This window comes from Stigmatopora nigra, chromosome 2 (assembly GCF_051989575.1).
Source record: "Stigmatopora nigra isolate UIUO_SnigA chromosome 2, RoL_Snig_1.1, whole genome shotgun sequence".
NCBI lineage: Eukaryota > Metazoa > Chordata > Actinopteri > Syngnathiformes > Syngnathidae > Stigmatopora > Stigmatopora nigra.
The window spans coordinates 19,507,142-19,527,500 of NC_135509.1; the positions used below are offsets into that span (position 1 = coordinate 19,507,142).

The 20,359-nt window shown below is 40.6% G+C and overlaps 1 protein-coding gene and 6 non-coding genes across 7 annotated transcripts in view; all 7 read left to right on the plus strand.

Moving 5' to 3' along the window:
- The first annotated feature begins 612 nt into the window (after positions 1-612).
- Positions 613-686, plus strand: trnan-guu (transfer RNA asparagine (anticodon GUU)). Its single transcript has one exon. It is a non-coding gene; the product is annotated as a tRNA-Asn (tRNA).
- Positions 687-3,547: 2,861 nt separating this feature from the next.
- On the plus strand, positions 3,548-3,621 carry trnat-ugu (transfer RNA threonine (anticodon UGU)). The gene has a single exon. It is a non-coding gene; the product is annotated as a tRNA-Thr (tRNA).
- Positions 3,622-3,929: 308 nt separating this feature from the next.
- trnan-guu (transfer RNA asparagine (anticodon GUU)) lies at positions 3,930-4,003 on the plus strand. The gene has a single exon. It is a non-coding gene; the product is annotated as a tRNA-Asn (tRNA).
- Positions 4,004-4,330: 327 nt separating this feature from the next.
- Positions 4,331-4,404, plus strand: trnat-agu (transfer RNA threonine (anticodon AGU)). Its single transcript has one exon. It is a non-coding gene; the product is annotated as a tRNA-Thr (tRNA).
- Positions 4,405-4,711: 307 nt separating this feature from the next.
- On the plus strand, positions 4,712-4,785 carry trnan-guu (transfer RNA asparagine (anticodon GUU)). Its single transcript has one exon. It is a non-coding gene; the product is annotated as a tRNA-Asn (tRNA).
- A 1,885-nt stretch (positions 4,786-6,670) lies between these two features.
- On the plus strand, positions 6,671-6,744 carry trnat-agu (transfer RNA threonine (anticodon AGU)). Its single transcript has one exon. It is a non-coding gene; the product is annotated as a tRNA-Thr (tRNA).
- Positions 6,745-12,606: 5,862 nt separating this feature from the next.
- slc12a3 (solute carrier family 12 member 3) overlaps positions 12,607-20,359 on the plus strand; it is a 20,035-nt gene continuing 12,282 nt past the window's right edge. Inside the window, exons 1-11 of the mRNA XM_077738441.1 lie at positions 12,607-12,946; positions 13,086-13,214; positions 14,824-14,899; positions 15,022-15,117; positions 15,312-15,451; positions 16,053-16,163; positions 17,719-17,830; positions 17,936-18,066; positions 18,165-18,249; positions 19,984-20,144; positions 20,222-20,329. Coding sequence (XP_077594567.1) covers positions 12,665-12,946; positions 13,086-13,214; positions 14,824-14,899; positions 15,022-15,117; positions 15,312-15,451; positions 16,053-16,163; positions 17,719-17,830; positions 17,936-18,066; positions 18,165-18,249; positions 19,984-20,144; positions 20,222-20,329 — 1,431 coding nt within the window. The 5' untranslated portion in view covers positions 12,607-12,664. The remainder of the gene's footprint in view (positions 12,947-13,085; positions 13,215-14,823; positions 14,900-15,021; positions 15,118-15,311; positions 15,452-16,052; positions 16,164-17,718; positions 17,831-17,935; positions 18,067-18,164; positions 18,250-19,983; positions 20,145-20,221; positions 20,330-20,359) is intronic.

A 20,359-nucleotide genomic window follows, 5' to 3' on the forward strand; every position in this document is an offset into this window, starting at 1 on the left:
TTAACTCACTTTACCCTGTCACATCCCCCTTGATTGAAAGGTTATTGTCCAGTGTAAATGGCTGTTGACAATGGCTGATTGTTTGGGTCGAGCCAGTTAAGACTCAATTACCCTGAGAACATTACAGTTGACTTTGAGGGAGGAGGGTCTTATGCACCTGGAGGTTTTATCTATAGAGAATTTAGTTGTGTGATTTGATCTTGTTGATTTTAATGTTTCATTGTAATTGTCGGTGCTTTGGCTTAGCTGGTCAAAATGCCTGTCTAGTAAACAGGAGATCCTGGGTTCAACTCCCAGCAGTACCTTATGTGCCTTCCATGCTGCATTCTGAAATAACTAAAATGTTGCTAGAGAGACTAAGCTCTCAATGAAAGTAGTTCTGCTTGAACTTTACAAGATTGAACTCTAACTTTCCTCCGAAATCTCAAGACATGTGAATGTTGACTTTTTACCACTGTCTTTTAACATCTCACATGTATTCCTTTCCATTCCGGGATCCGATATTTCAGCAAAATAATTTTTTAAGACATAGGAATTGTATTCACGTTTAAATGTCCCTTGAGCTAGTTGTTTGGTTATTGTTTCAGATGGACACATTTCAAAATGCACAGTGTCCCTGTGGCGCAATCGGTCAGCGCGCTCGGCTGTTAACCGAGAGGTTGGTGGTTCAAATCCACCCAGAGACGTCAGGATGCCTGGCAGAGTACATAACTATTTCTCAGGGACTGTGTGATCAAACCTTCCTGGAAATACAAAACTCTGATGGAGCTTGTATGTGTGACTGAGAGTTGGTTCGTTGGTTGAACTCCCCCTTGATTAAAAGGTTCTTGTGCAGTATAAATGGCTGTTGACAATGGCTGATTGTTTGGGTCCAGCCAGATAAGACTCAATTACCCTGAGAACATTACAGTTGACTTTGAGGGAGGAAGGTCTTATGCACCTGGAGGTTTTATCTATAGAGGTTTCTTAATAGGACTAGGTGTTAAATATCCCTAATGTTCAGCACATCAATTGACAGAGATTGGAGATAACGTCTTACATGGGGTGGGATTTGGCTAGGATCACGCGGTGCCACCTGCACGCCACATCATCAGTTGTTAGCCCCACACGTCATTGGGTGTTTCAGCCACTTATAACAAGACACCCTCTGCAGAGGTTGGCCCACCACAGGATGATCAGCCCCAGGTGTGTGGCGCAAGGTGGAACCACGCGGTCACACCCCAAATCCCTCCAAACCATAGCTCCCTTTCAGGCCTTCAAGATGGACAAGGTCTGTGTCGGTGGACTCATGTCCGTTGGTGGATCCGTGCTTGGTTGAGCTTCGTCTGGGGTTCTGATACCCTGTGGACTGTGGTGAGTGTCCCGCCACTGGGCTTCACTCGACTTATTTGTCCTACCTCTGAGGAAGTAGTGGTCAATGCGAGGCCCCTCGCTAAGCTCTTCCAGGCACTTTTTCCTGCCCTGGTGGATCTTGAGACCCCTCTCTGATGTAACCTTTTCCCGGCCACAGATGCAGCTTTGTATCTTGTGTCCTGCCAGTGCTGTTACTCCGTCAACTGTTGTGCCGATCATCTGATTCGTTGTCGTTTCCTTTGCAATGTTCGTTACCGTGTGGTCCGCTGATGAGTCATCTTCCGCCCCCGCTCTCGCAGACTCCAGGGGTGTTTTTCCTTTAGAAATCTTCAAAGCAATAATTGGGTGGATCCAAGACACTGTGTAGTGAAAGGCTCCTGCCAGCAAGGGTAGCTAACCCTTGCCAGCCCCGTTGGGGTCTATTCCCTCCTGCCAGCAGTCTCTTCAGGCCGTCACCAGGTCTTTCCCAGGTTGTCAGCTGCCCTTTCGCAGCGGTCACTGGTTTTGACACCAGACATCAGGTTTCTTTATAGGACTAGGTGTTAAATATCCCTAATGTTCAGCACATCAATTGACAGAGATTGGAGATAACGTCTTACATGGGGTGGGATTTGGCTAGGATCACGCGGTGCCACCTGCACGCCACATCATCAGTTGTTGGCCCCACACGTCATTGGGTGTTTCAGCCACTTATAACAAGACACCCTCTGCAGAGGTTGGCCCACCACAGGATGATCAGCCCCAGGTGTGTGGCGCAAGGTGGAACCACGCGGTCACACCCCAAATCCCTCCAAACCATAGCTCCCTTTCAGGCCTTCAAGATGGACAAGGTCTGTGTCGGTGGACTCATGTCCGTTGGTGGATCCGTGCTTGGTTGAGCTTCGTCTGGGGTTCTGATACCCTGTGGACTGTGGTGAGTGTCCCGCCACTGGGCTTCACTCGACTTATTTGTCCTACCTCTGAGGAAGTAGTGGTCAATGCGAGGCCCCTCGCTAAGCTCTTCCAGGCACTTTTTCCTGCCCTGGTGGATCTTGAGACCCCTCTCTGATGTAACCTTTTCCCGGCCACAGATGCAGCTTTGTATCTTGTGTCCTGCCAGTGCTGTTACTCCGTCAACTGTTGTGCCGATCATCTGATTCGTTGTCGTTTCCTTTGCAATGTTCGTTACCGTGTGGTCCGCTGATGAGTCATCTTCCGCCCCCGCTCTCGCAGACTCCAGGGGTGTTTTTCCTTTAGAAATCTTCAAAGCAATAATTGGGTGGATCCAAGACACTGTGTAGTGAAAGGCTCCTGCCAGCAAGGGTAGCTAACCCTTGCCAGCCCCGTTGGGGTCTATTCCCTCCTGCCAGCAGTCTCTTCAGGCCGTCACCAGGTCTTTCCCAGGTTGTCAGCTGCCCTTTCGCAGCGGTCACTGGTTTTGACACCAGACATCAGGTTTCTTTATAGGACTAGGTGTTAATTATCCCTAATGTTCAGCACATCAATTGACAGAGATTGGAGATAACGTCTTACATGGGGTGGGATTTGGCTAGGATCACGCGGTGCCACCTGCACGCCACATCATCAGTTGTTAGCCCCACACGTCATTGGGTGTTTCAGCCACTTATAACAAGACACCCTCTGCAGAGGTTGGCCCACCACAGGATGATCAGCCCCAGGTGTGTGGCGCAAGGTGGAACCACGCGGTCACACCCCAAATCCCTCCAAACCATAGCTCCCTTTCAGGCCTTCAAGATGGACAAGGTCTGTGTCGGTGGACTCATGTCCGTTGGTGGATCCGTGCTTGGTTGAGCTTCGTCTGGGGTTCTGATACCCTGTGGACTGTGGTGAGTGTCCCGCCACTGGGCTTCACTCGACTTATTTGTCCTACCTCTGAGGAAGTAGTGGTCAATGCGAGGCCCCTCGCTAAGCTCTTCCAGGCACTTTTTCCTGCCCTGGTGGATCTTGAGACCCCTCTCTGATGTAACCTTTTCCCGGCCACAGATGCAGCTTTGTATCTTGTGTCCTGCCAGTGCTGTTACTCCGTCAACTGTTGTGCCGATCATCTGATTCGTTGTCGTTTCCTTTGCAATGTTCGTTACCGTGTGGTCCGCTGATGAGTCATCTTCCGCCCCCGCTCTCGCAGACTCCAGGGGTCACAGAATTTAATTGTGTGATTTGATCTTTTTGATTTCAATGTTTCATTGTTATTGTCGGTGCTGTGGCTTAGCTGGTCAAAGTGCCTGTCTTGTAAACAGGAGATCCTGGGTTCAATTCCCAGCAGTACCTGACGGGCGTTCCATGCTGCATTCTGAGATAACTAAAATGTTGCTAGAGAGGCTTAGCTCTCAATGAAAGTAGTTCCGCTTGAACTTTACTAGATTGAACCCTAACTTTCCTCCGAAATCACAAGACATGAGAATGTTAAAATTTGACCTCTGTCTTCCAACATCTCACATGAATTCCTTGTCATTTCGGCATCCGATATTTGAGCAAAATATTTTTTTAAAGACATAGGAATTGTATTCACTTTTTAATGTCCCTTGAGCTAGTTGTTTGGTTATTGTTTCAGATGGACTCATTTCTTAACGCCAAGTGTCTCTGTAGCGCAATAGGTCAGCGCGCTCGGCTGTTAACCGAGAGGCTGGTGGTTCAAATCCACCCAGAGACGTCAGTAAGCCTGGTAGAGTACGTAACTATTTCTGAGGGACTGTGTGATCAAATCCTCCTGGAAACACAAGATCATCGGATGGAGCCCGCACTTGTTATTGCGAGTTGGTTCGTTGGTTGAACTCCCCCTTGATTGAAAGGTTCTTGTCCAGTGTAAACGGTTGTTGACAATGGTTAATTGTTTGGGTCCAGCCAGATAAGACTCAATGACGCTGAGAACATTACAGTTGTCTTTGAGGGAGGAGGGTATAATGCACCTGCAGGATTTATCTTTAGAGAATTTAGTGTGATTTTATCTTTTTGATTTTAATGTTTCATTGTAATTGTCGGTGCTGTGGCTTAGCTGGTCAAAGTGCCTGTCTAGTAAACAGTAGATCCTGGGTTCAACTCCCAGCAGTACCTTCTGTGCCTTCCATGCTGCATTCTGAAATAACTGAAATGTTGCTAGAGAGACTAAGCTCTCAATGAAAGTAGTTCCGCTTGAACTTTACAAGATTGAACTCTAACTTTCCTCCGAAATCTCAAGACATATGAATGTTGACTTTTTACCACTGTCTTTTAACATCTCACATGTATTCCTTTCCATTCCGGGATCCGATATTTCAGCAAAATATTTTTTTAAGACATAGGAATTGTATTCACGTTTTAATGTCCCTTGAGCTAGTTGTTTGGTTATTGTTTCAGATGGACACATTTCAAAATGCACAGTGTCCCTGTGGCGCAATCGGTCAGCGCGCTCGGCTGTTAACCGAGAGGTTGGTGGTTCAAATCCACCCAGAGACGTCAGGATGCCTGGCAGAGTACATAACTATTTCTGAGGGACTATGTGATCAAACCCTCCTGGAAATACAAGAAACTCTGATGGAGCTCGCACGTGTGACTGAGAGTTTGTCCGTTGGTTGAACTCCCTGTTGCACCCCTGAATTCCGGGCAATGTATTTGCCTTTAAAAGACAGGGGGAAATAATCAGACAGGGCAGTTGTTGTTAACTTCAAGCCAATCTTTAGTGATATGCCAAATGTATTCACACAAAAACACTATGTACAATAACACCTAAATATACACGTAAATATATTAACAACCCGTTATAATCCAAACAAATGTATTTGTTGCATAAACGGTCATAACTTCTGACTATGGTAAATTGTCACCTTTTGTTTTGCAACTTAGCAAAGTCCTCAACTAGTTAGCAGGGCAAACAAAGGAATCTCAATAGCATAGCTTAGCAAAGTCCTCAGCTAGTTAGCAGGGCAAACAAAGGAATCTCAATAGCATAGCTTAGCTTCATTGCTACGATCGTCATACACACATACACATCACAATGCTAACGCTAATGGCGGCCGAGGGTACATTGCTAACGCCACTACCCGTGCTCTACTCGAGGCTCGTGAAATCTCAATAACATACCTTCCTTTACTACGGCCGTCATATACTGCACACTATCATGCTAACGCTATAATGGCGGCCGAAGGTAGCTTGCTATAGACTATACACCCGAGACTCTTACATTCACGCACACACAAAAAAGTAAACAAACATTACTGGACATTATGTTCTCTCTCAAATGCTAACTATTGTCTCTTGCAAACACCACACTCAATCGGTCATCAAAACAAAACAACATACCTTTAAAAGACAGGGGGAAATAATCAGACAGGTCACCTTTAAAAATTGTCACCTTTTGTTTTGCAACTTAGCAAAGTCCTCAGCTAGTTAGCAGGGCAAACAAAGGAATCTCAATAGCATAGCTTAGCTTCATTGCTACGATCGTCATACACACATACACATCACAATGCTAACGCTAATGGCGGCCGAGGGTACCTTGCTAACGCCACTACCCATGCTCTACTCGAGGCTCGTGAAATCTCAATAACATACCTTCCTTTACTACGGCCGTCATATACTGCACACTATCATGCTAACGCTATAATGGCGGCCGAAGGTAGCTTGCTATAGACTATACACCCGAGACTCTTACATTCACGCACACACAAAAAAGTAAACAAACATTACTGGACATTATGTTCTCTCTCAAATGCTAACTATTGTCTCTTGCAAACACCACACTCAATCGGTCATCAAAACAAAACAACATACCTTTAAAAGACAGGGGGAAATAATCAGACAGGTCCGTTGTTGTTTACTTCAAGCCAACCTTTAGTGATATGCCTGAAAACCCCCTCTGCTTTTAGCTACACCCCGCTACATGACCACCACGCATCATCTGCATGTCTCCCACATGACCGCTGCATGTCTCCTGCATGTCTCCTGCGTGATACCTGCGTGATTACCACGTGATAGCTACGTGAGTCCATTTTTACACATAAACTCGAATACCCCTCTATACCCTTGCTATTTGGCTGGAGGCATCAATCGAAGAATGATAAACCCCCAATCCCAAAACCATTTTTTCATCACACATGCACTCATATATAACTTAACTCACTTTACCCTGTCACATCCCCCTTGATTGAAAGGTTATTGTCCAGTGTAAATGGCTGTTGACAATGGCTGATTGTTTGGGTCCAGCCAGATAAGACTCAATTACCCTGAGAACATTACAGTTGACTTTGAGGGAGGAGGGTCTTATGCACCTGGAGGTTTTATCTATAGAGAATTTAGTTGTGTGATTTGATCTTGTTGATTTTAATGTTTCGTTGTAATTGTCGGTGCTGTGGCTTAGCTGGTCAAAGTGCCTGTCTAGTAAACAGGAGATCCTGGGTTCAACTCCCAGCAGTACCTTATGTGCCTTCCATGCTGCATTCTGAAATAACTAAAATGTTGCTGGAGAGACTAAGCTCTCAATGAAAGTAGTTCCGCTTGAACCTAAAAAGATTGACCTCTAACTTTCCTCCGAAATCTCAAGACATGTGAATGTTAACTTTTTACCACTGTCTTTTAACATCTCACATGTATTCCTTTCCATTCCGGGATCCGATATTTCAGCAAAATATTTTTTTAAGACATAGGAATTGTATTCACGTTTTAATGTCCCTTGAGCTAGTTGTTTGTTTTTTGTTTCAGATGGACACATTTCATAATGCCCAGTGTCTCTGTGGCGCAATAGGTCAGCGCGCTCGGCTGTTAACCGAGAGGTTGGTGGTTCAGATCCACCCAGAGATGTCAGAATTTCTGGCAGAGTACATAACTATTTCCGAGGGACTGTGTGATCAAACCTTCCTGGAAATACAAGAAACTCTGATGGAGCTCGCGCATGATACTGTGAGTTAGTTCTTTGGTTCAACTGGGATTGGATGTATATCAGACATGATTATTGATGCCTCCAGCCAATTTGCAAGAATATGGATCGGTATTCGATTTTTTATCTCTGGGTTCATTAGCTGAAACGCGGGGATCTTCAGGCATTACAGTAAAAGTTGGCGTGAAGATAACAACAACTGACCAGTCTGATTATTTCCCACCTGTATTTAAAGGTATGTTGTTTTGTTATAGAGACCGATTGAGTGTGGGGTTTGCTAGAGACAATGTTTAGTATGTTAGGTAGAAGATAATGTTTAGTAATGTTCGTTTAACTTTGTGCAGTATATGACGGTCGTACAAAGGGAGTTATGCTATTGAGATTTCACGAGCCTCGGGTAGAGCACATGTAATAGCATTAGCAACGTAGCCTCGGCCGCGATTAGAGTTAGCATTGCAATTTGTATGTGTGTAAGACGGTCGTAGCAAATGAAGCTAAGCTATGCTATTGAAATTTCTTTATTTGCCCTGCTAGCTACGGACTTCTCTAAGTTGGAAAACAAAAGGTAACACAAGTTACAATAGTCATAAGTTATGACCATTTATGCAACAAGTACATTGTTTTGGATTATAACGGGTTGTTAATATATAAATATGTATATATATGGGTGTAATTGTATATTATGTTTTAAATTTCACGAAAACACAAACATGCTTCTAAAGACTTGTCTCTTTCAGTAATTAAGGCACTAGGGTGTAGTTTGTCATCATGCAAAGCCTGCTGGGATAGACTCAAGCACAATGTGACCCTGACTAGTATACGCAGCGTTGTAAGAGACTTGGTATACTTTGACCAAGTGAAGAACAGTAGTTTTCGGTTGGGAATGTGGGCATCAATCCCACTGCCTCTCAAATGCAAAGCGAGCGCTCTACTATTTGAGCTAATTCCCCATATGATAGGCACACCTGGACCAGGAAAAAATATTTTTTTATTTCATAAATTCGAGGAGAGAGTGTAAATATCATTTATTCCCACCTTCCTCCGAACATAGATGGAGAATGTGAGCATTGATCCCACTGCCTCTCAAATGCCAAGCAAGCGCTCAACCACTTGAGCTAATTCCCCTTAAACGATCTTATGCTTTCCTGGATCAAGAAAAAATATTTTATTTTATGAATTTGGGGGCAAAACATCTATTCCATTTTTAACCGACCTTCCTCAGTACATAGATGGAGAATAAGAGTATCAGTCCCACTACCTCTCACATGCTGAATGAGCACTCTACCACTTGAGCCAATACCCCTTACAGTACTCCCAACTGTCTGGTGTCTTCCTTGAAGGATGTCCACAAAAGCAATGACATTGGTCAAATCTTTTTTTACGTTGCAACAAACATTCAATGTCCAGTTCTTATAAATTTTACGAAAAAACAAACATGCTTCTAAAGACTTGTCTCTTTCAGTAATTAAGGCACTGTGAAGTAGGAATTGGAAACGGGGTAATTTGTCATTTTTCCTTTAGATCTATGGGTCTGCTCTAAATTCAGACGTGGAGTCCCTTAATGTTCCCGGAAACTATGCATTGTCCTAACAGAATAAATGGAACCTGTCTGTTCATTACAATTTCCTTTGGGTTAAGTCATGATACTAAAAGTGTTTCTACATTCAGATAAACATTCAGAGAATTTTAGACGAGTAAATACTCATGTAGTGGGGAATGTGGGGAGTACGGGTGCTATCTCTCATGAGCAAAGACAGTACACTGTCCCAAGAATCAATTTTTCAAGGACAGAAAACTTGGTAAGGCAAAGTCATGGATTCATTCAAGACCTTGTTTAGCATGGGTCCTAACTTTAATGAAAGTATTGACTCTGGTCCTAATCTGCAACACCATAAATACAATGGCCACTAAATGGGGCAACATATCTCTTGCAAAACATTGTGTCTTTGAATGTTCTCCGAAATAAGAATCATGAATGCCCAATTTCTGGTAAGGTTTAGTCTCAAGGTTAGGGTGTAGTTTGTCATCGTACAAAGTCTCCTGGGATAGACTCAAGCACAATGCGACCCTGACTAGTATAAGTGGTGTTGAAAGAGACTTGGTACTTTGACCAAGTGAAGCACAGTAGTTTTCGGTTGGAGAATGTGGGCATCAATCCCACTGCCTCTCACATGCAAAGCGAGCGCTCTACCATTTGAACTAATTCCCCATATGATAGGCTCACCTGGACCAGGAAAAAATAAATTTTATTTCATGAATTCGAGGGCAGAATGTAAATGGCATTGATAGTATAAGTGGTGTTGAAAGAGACTTGGTACTTAGACCAAATGTAGAACAGTAGTTTTCAATTGGAGAATGTGGGCATTGATCCCACTGCCTCTCACATGCTAAGCGAGCGCTCTACCACTTGAGCTAATTCCCATTACACCATCTCATGTTTTCCTGGATCAAGAAAAAACACTGACTTAGTATAAGCGGTGTTCAAAGAGACTTGGTACTTTGACTAAGTGAAGAACAGTAGTTTTCGGTTGGAGAATGTGGGTATCGATCCCACTGTCTCGCATGTGCAAAGCAAGTGTTGCACCCCTGAACTCCGGGCAATGTATTTGCCTTTAAAAGACAGGGGGAAATAATCAGACAGGTCCGTTGTTGTTACTTCAAGCAAACCTTTAGTGATATGCCTGAAAACCCCGTCTGCTTTTAACTACACCCCTCTACATGACCCCCACGCATCATCTGCATGTCTCCCGCATGCCCGCTGCATGTCTCCTCCATGTTTCCTGCATGTCTCCTGCGTGATTACCACGTGATAGCTACGTGAGTCCATTTTTACACAACAACTCGAGTACCCCTCTATATCCTTGCTATTTGGCTGGAAGCATCAATAATCAAAGAATGATAAACCCCCAATCCCAAAACCAATTTTACATAACACATGCACTCATTTATAACTAACTCACTTTACCCTGTCACACAAGCGCCCTACCATTTGAGCTAATTCCCCTTATGACAGGTAAAGTTGGACCAGGGGAATACATTTTATATTTCATGCATTCGAGGGTAGAGTGTAAATATCTTTGAATCCCACCTTCCTCAGAACATAGATGGAGAATGTGGACATCGATCCCACTGCCTCTCACATGTTAAGTGAGCGCTCTACCACTTGAGCCAATTCCCCTTATGCAATCTTAGGTTTTCCCGGATCAAGAAAAAACATTTTATTTTATGAATTCGGGGGCAAAGCATCTATCCCATTTTTAACCGACCTTCCCCAGTACATAGATGGAGAATGAGAGTATCGAATCTTTTTTACGTTGCAACAAACATTCAATGTCCAGATCTTGTAAATTTCACAAAAACACACACATGCTTCTAAACTTTAGAAGCATGTTCTTGTTTTCGTGAAATTTACAAGATGTAGTGTGGAATGTGGGGAGTATGAGCTCTAGCTCTCATGTGCAAAGACATTACATTGTCCCAGGAATCAATTCCTTAAGGACAGAAAACTTGGTAAGGCAAAGTCATGGATTCATTCAAGACCTTGTTTAGCAAGAACAGTAGCTTCTTGGCGGTTGGAGAATGTAGGCTTTGAACCACTGCCTCTCACATATAAAGCAAGCGCTCATCCATTTGAGCTTATGATATGCCCCCCTGGACCAGGAAAAAATATAATTTGAGGGCAGAGTTTAAGTCCCCTTGATTCCCACCTTCCTCAGAACACAGAGGGAGAATGTGGGCATCGATTCCACTGCCTCTCACATGCATAAGAGCACTTTACCACTTGAGCTAATGCCCCTTAGAGTTGGTTCTCCTGGACCAAGAAAAAATATATTTTATTTCATGGATTCTGGGGCAAATGTCAGTCCCATTAATTCCCACCTTCCTCAGAACATAGATGGAAAATGTGGGCATTAATCCCTCTGTCTCTCAAATGCTAAGCGAGCGCTCAACCACTAAGTTCCCTTATCTCCTGGACCAAAAAAAAAATCATTTTATGAATTCGGGGGCAAAACATCAATCCCATTATGCCCGTTATTAGCGACCCTTGTATCTGTGATGAAAATCGGTATCATACTTGACTGTTATTTGGGAGGCTGGTAGGTCAAACCCTTCCATAGACATGTGTCATTCAGTCAGAACACTCGGTTGTGTCTGGGAGCTCTGGGTTTAAAATCACTCAAAGATGTGAGTCGATCAGACAGAACTTCCCGATGTTATCCAGAGAGAGCTGGTTGGATTTTAGTCTTGATGTTTTACATTGTTATATTTCATATTTATATTTTTTATTACTAGGTATTTAGTTTACACAATGTATTGTGAACAAAAATGGATTCTACCACAATTTAATTTATGATTACACAAATTCACTTTGGTCTGCCGAATATGACAATCTTAGTATCCCAACAATGCCCTACTAACTTTATTTACATTTTCTATGCGCTTTTATTTCGACAACATCTGAAACACAGTCATTCACAGACCGTGACATTAAAATATAGACGAATAAATACAATTGAGTGACCAATAAACAGAAAGGGACATTAAAAAAAAATTGAGTCACAAAAGCATCAGCTCTGTTACCTCTGAGTTTCCATTTTGCTTTGGGCTCAACAGGAGCTAATCAGCAAACCTCAGAGACCAAACAGGTGAGTTATTTGTGAAGCAGCGCAGCTTGGTGAGGTGGAGCAAGGACGGTTAAAGATTTGCAGAGAAATATAACTTTAAATTAGACTCTGTAATGCACAGCAAGCCAGTGGAGCAAGGCCAGAATTCGTAAAATGTGACCGCTCTTTTGTACCTCAGTTTAACGTCGTGCAGCAACATTTTGAATCTGCTGGAAATGAGATTGGGAGTTTTGAATGACCCCAAAATAAAATGAATGGAAGGGATGCATTTTACTTTTACAATCTGTATTGGGTGGAATACATAGGACTTTAACGCTGCACTAATTTGCTACTTTCAACTCAGTCTTTTTAAATGTAGTACCACAACCTTTTGCTTTTCCTACTACTCTGTCAAGTGCCTTACATCAAACAAGTAGTCCAGTGATGACTTTCAAATTTTTCAGAAAAATAAATCATAATGCTGGCTGCAAAAGTTTAATGATCCCTTTTACAACCTATGTTTGAACTAAAAAATGTACTGGTTATTAAAAATTAATTATTGATTTTGTTTAAAAATTAATATAAAAATGTCCTTCCTTTCCTAGTACTACACCATGTTAATTCAGATTGATCTGATTGTGGTGTGTTTTAATGGATCATGTAATGGTCTTGCTCTTGAACTGTTCATTGAACCTCAACTCTTACATGGCCTAAAGCTTTTGCTGGTCTGACTCAAGACAAATATAAAAATGACCAGCACTTTGAACCCTCCTCCATATGGTCTTAACAAAAGAATGGCTTTATGTGCTTGATTTTCCAGTTTGAGCGGATATATCAATCGGGTATATTTTTAATTTGAATGGAGCTGCAAGTTATCAACGATGGCATTCAGCTCTCTGTGCAGAGACCCAGAATTCTTCAATCAGTGAAAAACGGGGAGACAACACCCGGAGGCCATGAATCCGAATATTATAATCACTATGGAGATGGCAATCAAGTTGAGTCCTGTGGGTCGACTGTTCGAAGTGGGTATGATACTCTGGATGCCCCACCAAACTATGACTTCTACACCAACACAGAAGTTTGTGGACGGCGAAAGTGCTTCAGGCCATCGCTATACCAGCTGTATGCCAAACCTGAGGTGAAGTTTTATGTAATCAATAAGTCGTCCAATTTTAATATTTGTATAGGGGCTTTCTTTTCATTCTAAAGTGAATGTGTAATTGTTACATTTCTGCTTCAATTATTTGTCTTTGTATGTATTTATATGCATTTACAAGAATGACTCCCAACCACCTTTGTATGAAGAGATGGCACTTGGAGACACGCAAGGCGAGAGTTCTGAGGAAGATGAGGAAAATAATCCTTTGCCTGAAGCAACAAGATTTGGCTGGATTCATGGAGTAATGGTCAGTAAAAAAGTGAGATGGAAAAATGCTGTAAGGTGGAGCAAAAGACACAAACAATCAAAAAGGATTAAATGCAAATGGAATAGTGAACATGACTATATAGTGAGAAAACTACCGTCATACATCTTCATTTTTGGACCTGTCAAGTTCTCTGTTACTCTAAACTAGCGTTTCCCAACTGTTCTTGTCCTGTGGCACACTTTTGGAAAAAAATCCATATGCACACCACCAACAGAAACGCTTCTAATTTAAAACACTGTCACTTATACATACAAGATTAAGTCATTCTCATCAGTTTTATGAACAGAAATCAAAGAAACCCCCGAAAAGTAATTCAATATGTAATTTTTTGCACCAACCTCATGTCACCAAACTTTTAAATCACAGACCCGAACAACTTCCAGTTTACTTGATACGAAAATAATCAATCTACTGCTTTTATTCTCATACTTTTATGACTTTTTTTCCCAAAATTACTTCAATGTCTTAATATTACGTGAAAAGCAGTTTTGAGGTCACAGAGACTTTACATCACTAAAAGTTGATGCCTGTTTAACCAAACAATTTCAGTTCAGGTTACATTAGAAATAAGCAACACAACGACTAAATCTTGTAATATTATACATTTTAATCTTGTAATATTGCAATATGGACTTATTGTTTGTCATATTTCAAATGTAATCTTGTAATACTACTCTCTTGGAATATTAACATTAATTTCCCGGGGCTCACTTGTGTTGTAAGTGATGGTCAGGTGTGTCGCACTGTGGGTGGGAAACACTGTGTGAGAGCCAAACAATTTTAATTTGGACTCTGCATAAAAATCTTGTTCAGAAAAACAGTTATCAAACTTAAAACAGAAAAATTGTGTTTCCCAATGTGATTTGTATTATTGCGGATTTAACATGAGAAGGCTATTGAGTATGAAGATTTTAGTCCCGGAAAAAAAGGACAACATTTGTATTTTTTCTACACAATAATTTTTACCCATATTATTTCCTATCGTTCATATTTTAACTCTTTTGTCTTTAGATGTGATGTTAATAATTGTGTGTTGAATTGTTCCATATAATTGTGCCGAAATTCAATATAAAAGTGGCAAATAGACGCATGAAGTAAACCTGGTGATAGGAAGTTGACGAAGAAGAGAAAAAAAACAAGCACTTGGTAAAATATGGTACAATGGCTGATTAGACCAAACATAATTTAAGATTTGGTACAGTCCTGCTTCATTTAATTATAAATTAATTAATTTATTAAGTAAGTAATGATGTAAAAAAATAATCGTTTTGGACAACCCTCTAAAGTCATAAAGTATCTTAAGTCAAATTTAATGACTTCATTCTATGGTCAAGGTAAGCATTATTGTCAAATCTTCACAGGCACCAGACACAGAGAATTTCAAACGGAAAAACACAACAGCTTAAGTTTCCAGGTGCAACAACAAAGAAAGGCATACATATCTTTAAAGAAATAGCTGATATTTGGTGTATAATTTAGATAAACAAACTTTGAAACAATATTTATGCTTGAGTTCAAATAATGTGGATGTTCAACAAATAATGGAGCCTGTTTATTTAGCCCAAGTAAGTCATTTGTGTCTTTTTAGATCCGTTGCATGTTAAACATTTGGGGGGTGATCTTGTACCTCAGGCTCCCTTGGATTACTGCACAAGCTGGTATAGGCAAGTAAAAAAAGACCACCATTAACCTTACACACACTATTCATCATCCAAATCATGGTCAAAAAATAATAGCATAAGTCATGTATTTTTAAATGTTTTCCTTTAACCTTCTGTTGAACCAGGTCTGACCTGGGTTATAATCCTTCTGTCCTCGTGTATAACTGGCATCACTGGGCTCTCTACATCTGCCATTGCTACCAACGGAAAAGTCAAAGGGGGTTTGTTGCATCTGAAATCAATGAATGACTGATCCAAGCAATATTGAGACTAAGCCACTTTGGAGAAATGTATATTTCACTGATAATAATAATGATAATAACAATAAGCAGCAATCCTGATTGCAGTTGACTTATAGTACATTAACCTATTTTTAATGATTGACCAGAATTAATGGCTCGTCTATATTGTTTAGGTGGGACCTATTTTCTGATCAGTCGTAGTCTTGGGCCAGAGCTGGGAGGGTCCATTGGTCTGATTTTTGCCTTTGCCAATGCTGTGGCTGTGGCTATGCACACCGTGGGCTTTGCTGAAACAGTTGTAGACCTTATGCACGTAAGTAGAATACCATGTGCTACAGTGTAAAAAAAGATTACATTTCTTACAATAATGACTTTTAATTATGGTTCGATTCAAACTTTGGGGAAATATCCCCTACAAGTCAATATGATATTGGGGGTACTGTGGAATTTTGCGCAAGTGAAAAAATCTAAATGAATTCACCAAAGTAATTGTTGGGGTAAAAATGCAATTTCATAATTATTGCATGAAAAACAATGCCCAAGGGAACGCCCACTCTTTCTAGCAATTCATCACAATAAATATTGATTCTGTCTAGCTTTTTTGTGCTTAGTTATCTAATACATGTTGACAGAACGGTCACTTGGCAAGAAGAAAATCGAAAGCCAATGGATAGCATGCTAGTTGGCTGCAAAAAACGGCCATCTTGGTCACTTTTTGGGATGGAATCCTCTCCAAAATACGCAGTGCTTTAATTTCAAAGTCACTTGCTGTAGTATTTTATTGCACATGGAAATTGTTTGGCAGACATTTTTGTTTTGTTTTCATTTTACTTGTTTTGTTTCGTGGTTTATTGCATGTTGAATATTGTTTTTCAAAAGTTTGAGTTTCGCTAGTCTTTACTTTTGTCCCAAAGGAAAATGGCGCTGTGATGGTGAACCGAATCAATGACATCCGTATTATTGGGATCATCACAGTAACATGTCTTCTTGCTATCTCAATGGCGGGCATGGCGTGGGAGTCAAAGGTACAGTCAACTAAAACGTTTTAACAATAGATTACAATTATTGTGATACTGTAAAATATTTATGACTTAGTATTCAAAATTTTCTTTTCATTTTTATTAATAAAGTAACATGTTTTGTAGTTCAATGCTTCTCATAAAGTGGTGCACTGTGTGGTATATGAAAAAGTTGATAAATATAATCTTTAAAAAACTAACTTTTATGCATATATAGTTGAGCTATATTTAACTCCAGCTAAATTGTTTAGCTCTGTATACTTATAAACATTTACATAATTATATTGTCAATTGAAGTACAGTCAAGTCAAATCTTATCTATGTAAAGCCCTAAAATAGGAGGAAAAAAAACAAACATTAGTTAAAAAGAATAGATGTTAACTGTGATCGGCTGGTCACCGATTCTGGGTGTCCCCCGTCTCTGGCCCGGAGTCAGCTCGCATACGCTCCAGCACCCCTCGCAACCCTCGTGAGGATAAAGCAATTCAGAAAATGAGATGAGATGAGAATAGATTTTAAACCACTGCCTCATGGTTTATAGTTAGATTTATTTTCATTCTCCTTCAAACTGCACGTAGGGTCGGCTCAAAATTCTATACTACATATACAGTGGTATAAATGAAGTGGTTCCAAAACTTGTTTCGCAACTTGTTCATATCATTTGCGCTAATACATGTAAATGAAGAACTCTGTAATGGCAAACGGCAGTCAAAAGAAAGTTGTTGTTGTTGTGAGGCTCCAATGCGAAGCCAGCAGAGCTACAATTTCAAAATTAAGTAACGGATACAGTAAATGTTTTGGGTGATTTTGTAACTAGGATCTTGTTTATGTATATTGGAACATTCATTTGAATATCAAAAGGTTTGGTAACCTGAAGTATGTAGAAGCATTTGTAAGTAGAGGTACCACTGTATGTAGTCTTAGGACTAATTAATTATTAAACTAAGACTTAGTTTTGCCAGCAGAAAGCATGCTCGCTCTCCACATGTGCTAATCGTGTCTTTGGGCTGATGTTACTTTGTTGGGAACCAGCTGAAGCTATGAGAGCTGATTATTTTTTTAGGGGTGTATAATGTTTGAGAAACACTATTGTAGTTGAAGATTGCCAGAAGGGCAAAATCTGCTTATTATGGAATTAAAATAAATTATTAATATTAATAATTATTAATAGTTAATGATGCATATTTATAAATATTAATTCAAATAATTGAGAATGACCTGTTAGTCATCCATTTAATGAAATAATTTATTGTCCTGATGATCCTTCAGAACAAAATCAAGTTTGTTTAAGCAATCAAAAATTGAGCCGTAGTTATTTGGGGTGTCTTGTGAAAACTATGCACAAGATCAAGTCAGTTGAATGCCGTTTTTGGTTTTCATGTCACACGGCTTTATTCAAGCATCTCAATTTGTGTATTTGTGTATTTTAAATTGTAAAATATGTTAAATAGATAAAAATAAACGTATTCTTAAACATTCTACAATGTAGTAACTTTAGAAAAACACAATTGGCTCATTTGATATGCAGTATTTCAGTTTTTTTGTTTTTTGTTTTCCAAAGGCCCAGATTCTCTTTTTCATAGTCATCGTGGTCTCATTTTCCAGTTACATTGTTGGAACCATCATTCCCGTGTCACCACAGAAGCAAGCCAAAGGTTTTTTCAGCTATAAAGGTCAGTAAACCTTTTTGTAGCAACAATAAAAGTTTATCCTTTTAGTTTGTGTGTAACTGAATGTCTCACAGCATGGCAAATAACAAATAAATTTTATTTTGATAGTGGACATTTTTACAACTAATTTTGTTCCCAATTGGCGGGGGCATGAGGGCAGCTTTTTTGGCATGTTTTCCATTTTTTTTCCTTCTGCAACTGGGATCCTTGCAGGAGCTAACATCTCTGGAGATCTGAAGGTAGGTGCCATATTCATGTGTCATCTTTTATATTTCACTGTGTCAAATGTCCAACTGTGCATTCTTGTTTGTACGTTTTCTACCTCTGCCCTTGTTAGGATCCGGCAGTGGCCATCCCGAGAGGAACACTAATGGCTATATTCTGGACTACCTTGTCATACCTCATAATCTCTGCTACCATAGGTATTGTAGGCCTTTACCGAAAACTAAATCTGTTTTCATCATTCATTCGTTTTGTTGAGGATTAAAATCAATCGATTAGCATAACATGGGTTTTGTCTGATTATGAGATATAACCAAACAAGAGTGATTCAAAATGTTATAATGTTTGAAAGTAGAAAAATCCCTTTTTTTTAAAGAGGATCCAGATGGAGGAGACATCTGGAGTGCAACGTGGTTGAAATATGATAAAATAATTATGTACAGTAATGAATAATAGAAAATAGGGGTGGTGCATTGCCTCATATCTGGCAATACGATTTGGATGTTTTTATTCCATTTTAAGGCGATTATTGTGATTGTTTTATCAAACTTTGGATAATATAATCACGATGGAAAAAAATATATTTATATGCATTTATTTCTGAACCCTCATTCAGCACTAAAGTAAGCGTGTTTTTGTTTTATGTTTGGGACGGCCCAACAGATTAGAGGCTAATTCGTCAGCGTCACAGTTCTGGGATCGAATCCTCATAGGTTCTCCGGTTTCCTCCCACATTCCAAAACCATGCATTGTAGGCTGGTTGGACACTCTAAATTGACCCTTAGTTAGGAGTGTGAGTGTGAATGGTTATCCGTCTCCTCGTGCCTTACGATCTGGCTTGCAACCGATTCAGGGCTTCCAACCCAAAGTCAGCTGGGAAGGGTTCCAGCACCCTCATGACCCGAATGAGGATAAAGCGATTCAGAAAATAAGATGAGATGAGATTTTCACAACTTATGTGTAGATCTGTTTTAATGCAAACCAGACATATTCCAAACTTGCTTAAATGCAGGATTGAAATATCAAAAAAACACCTTGGCAGTTATTTTTAAAAGTTATTTTTTTAAATAGCAGGTCAAAACATTGCCTTGACCCTTCAAGGTATATCAACCGTCACAGGCCCAAAAGACAAGTTAAGTTATTCAAGTTAAAACTGTGCAACATAAGTTAGGCGCAACAATACAGAGGTAAAACGCTTGTTTTTGTTTGAACATTACTTTCCACATATTTGAAATATGCACGTTGTTAAACGGAAAACAGGAAATAGTGGAAAACATCAGCCTCCAGGCAGGATTCTTTTGAAGGAACACAAGTTGATCAACATGCCCAACTTTCGACACACTCTTTTGTGGAAAAATTTCGGCAGATTGCAAGGCAGCCTGGCTGAGTGCTGCCAACTAATGGATGGTAGTGGAAGTGAAGCCACCTATTGTTTTAATTGTTTTTTTATATGCGTAAAGATCGTTTCAGACGAATTTTGAAGGGATGCAATGTTTCATCTCATCTCCTCTTCTGAACCGCTTCATCCTCACTCGGGTCGGGGGGCGTGCTGGAGCCCATACCAGCTGACTTTGGGCCAGAGGCAAAGGACACCCTGAATTGGTGGCCAGCCAATCGCAGGGTACAGGAGACGTACAACCATACACGTCACACTCATACCTCGGGGCAATTTAGAGTGGCCAATCAGCCTACCATGCATGTCTTTGCAATGTGGTGTGAAACCGGAGTACCTGGAGAAAACCCACGCAGGTCAGGGGAGAGCATGCAAACTCCACATAGGTGGACCGACCTGGATTTGAATCCAGGTGCCCCACTGTGAGGCCGAAGTGCTAACCACTCAATTGAGAAATGCGATTTTGCAATATATAGCAGGATGGATTGTTAGTAAGTTGAGTCATTGTAATTTTTGTGCTAATTATTCCTTTTATTTTCAGGGTCCTGTGTGGTCAGGGATGCGTCTGGACTGGTAAATGACAGCTTGTCCTCCTCAAACTCAAACAGTACTTGTGTTGGATTAGCTTGTCAGTATGGTTGGGACTTCAGTGACTGCATTAAAAACAACACATGCGTCTTTGGCATTAGTAATTACTATCAGGTAAAAAAAAACATGTACTTCTGTGTACTTTCTTGACTTAATAATGAGACAAGTGAACAAAATCTTTGTGTTTACAGTCAATGAGTATGGTTTCAGCGTTTGCGCCACTCATCACTGCAGGTATATTTGGTGCAACACTCTCTTCCGCACTGGCCTGCCTGGTGTCCGCACCCAAAGTGTTCCAGGTACTATACTCAAACTGTTCTCACCAACTG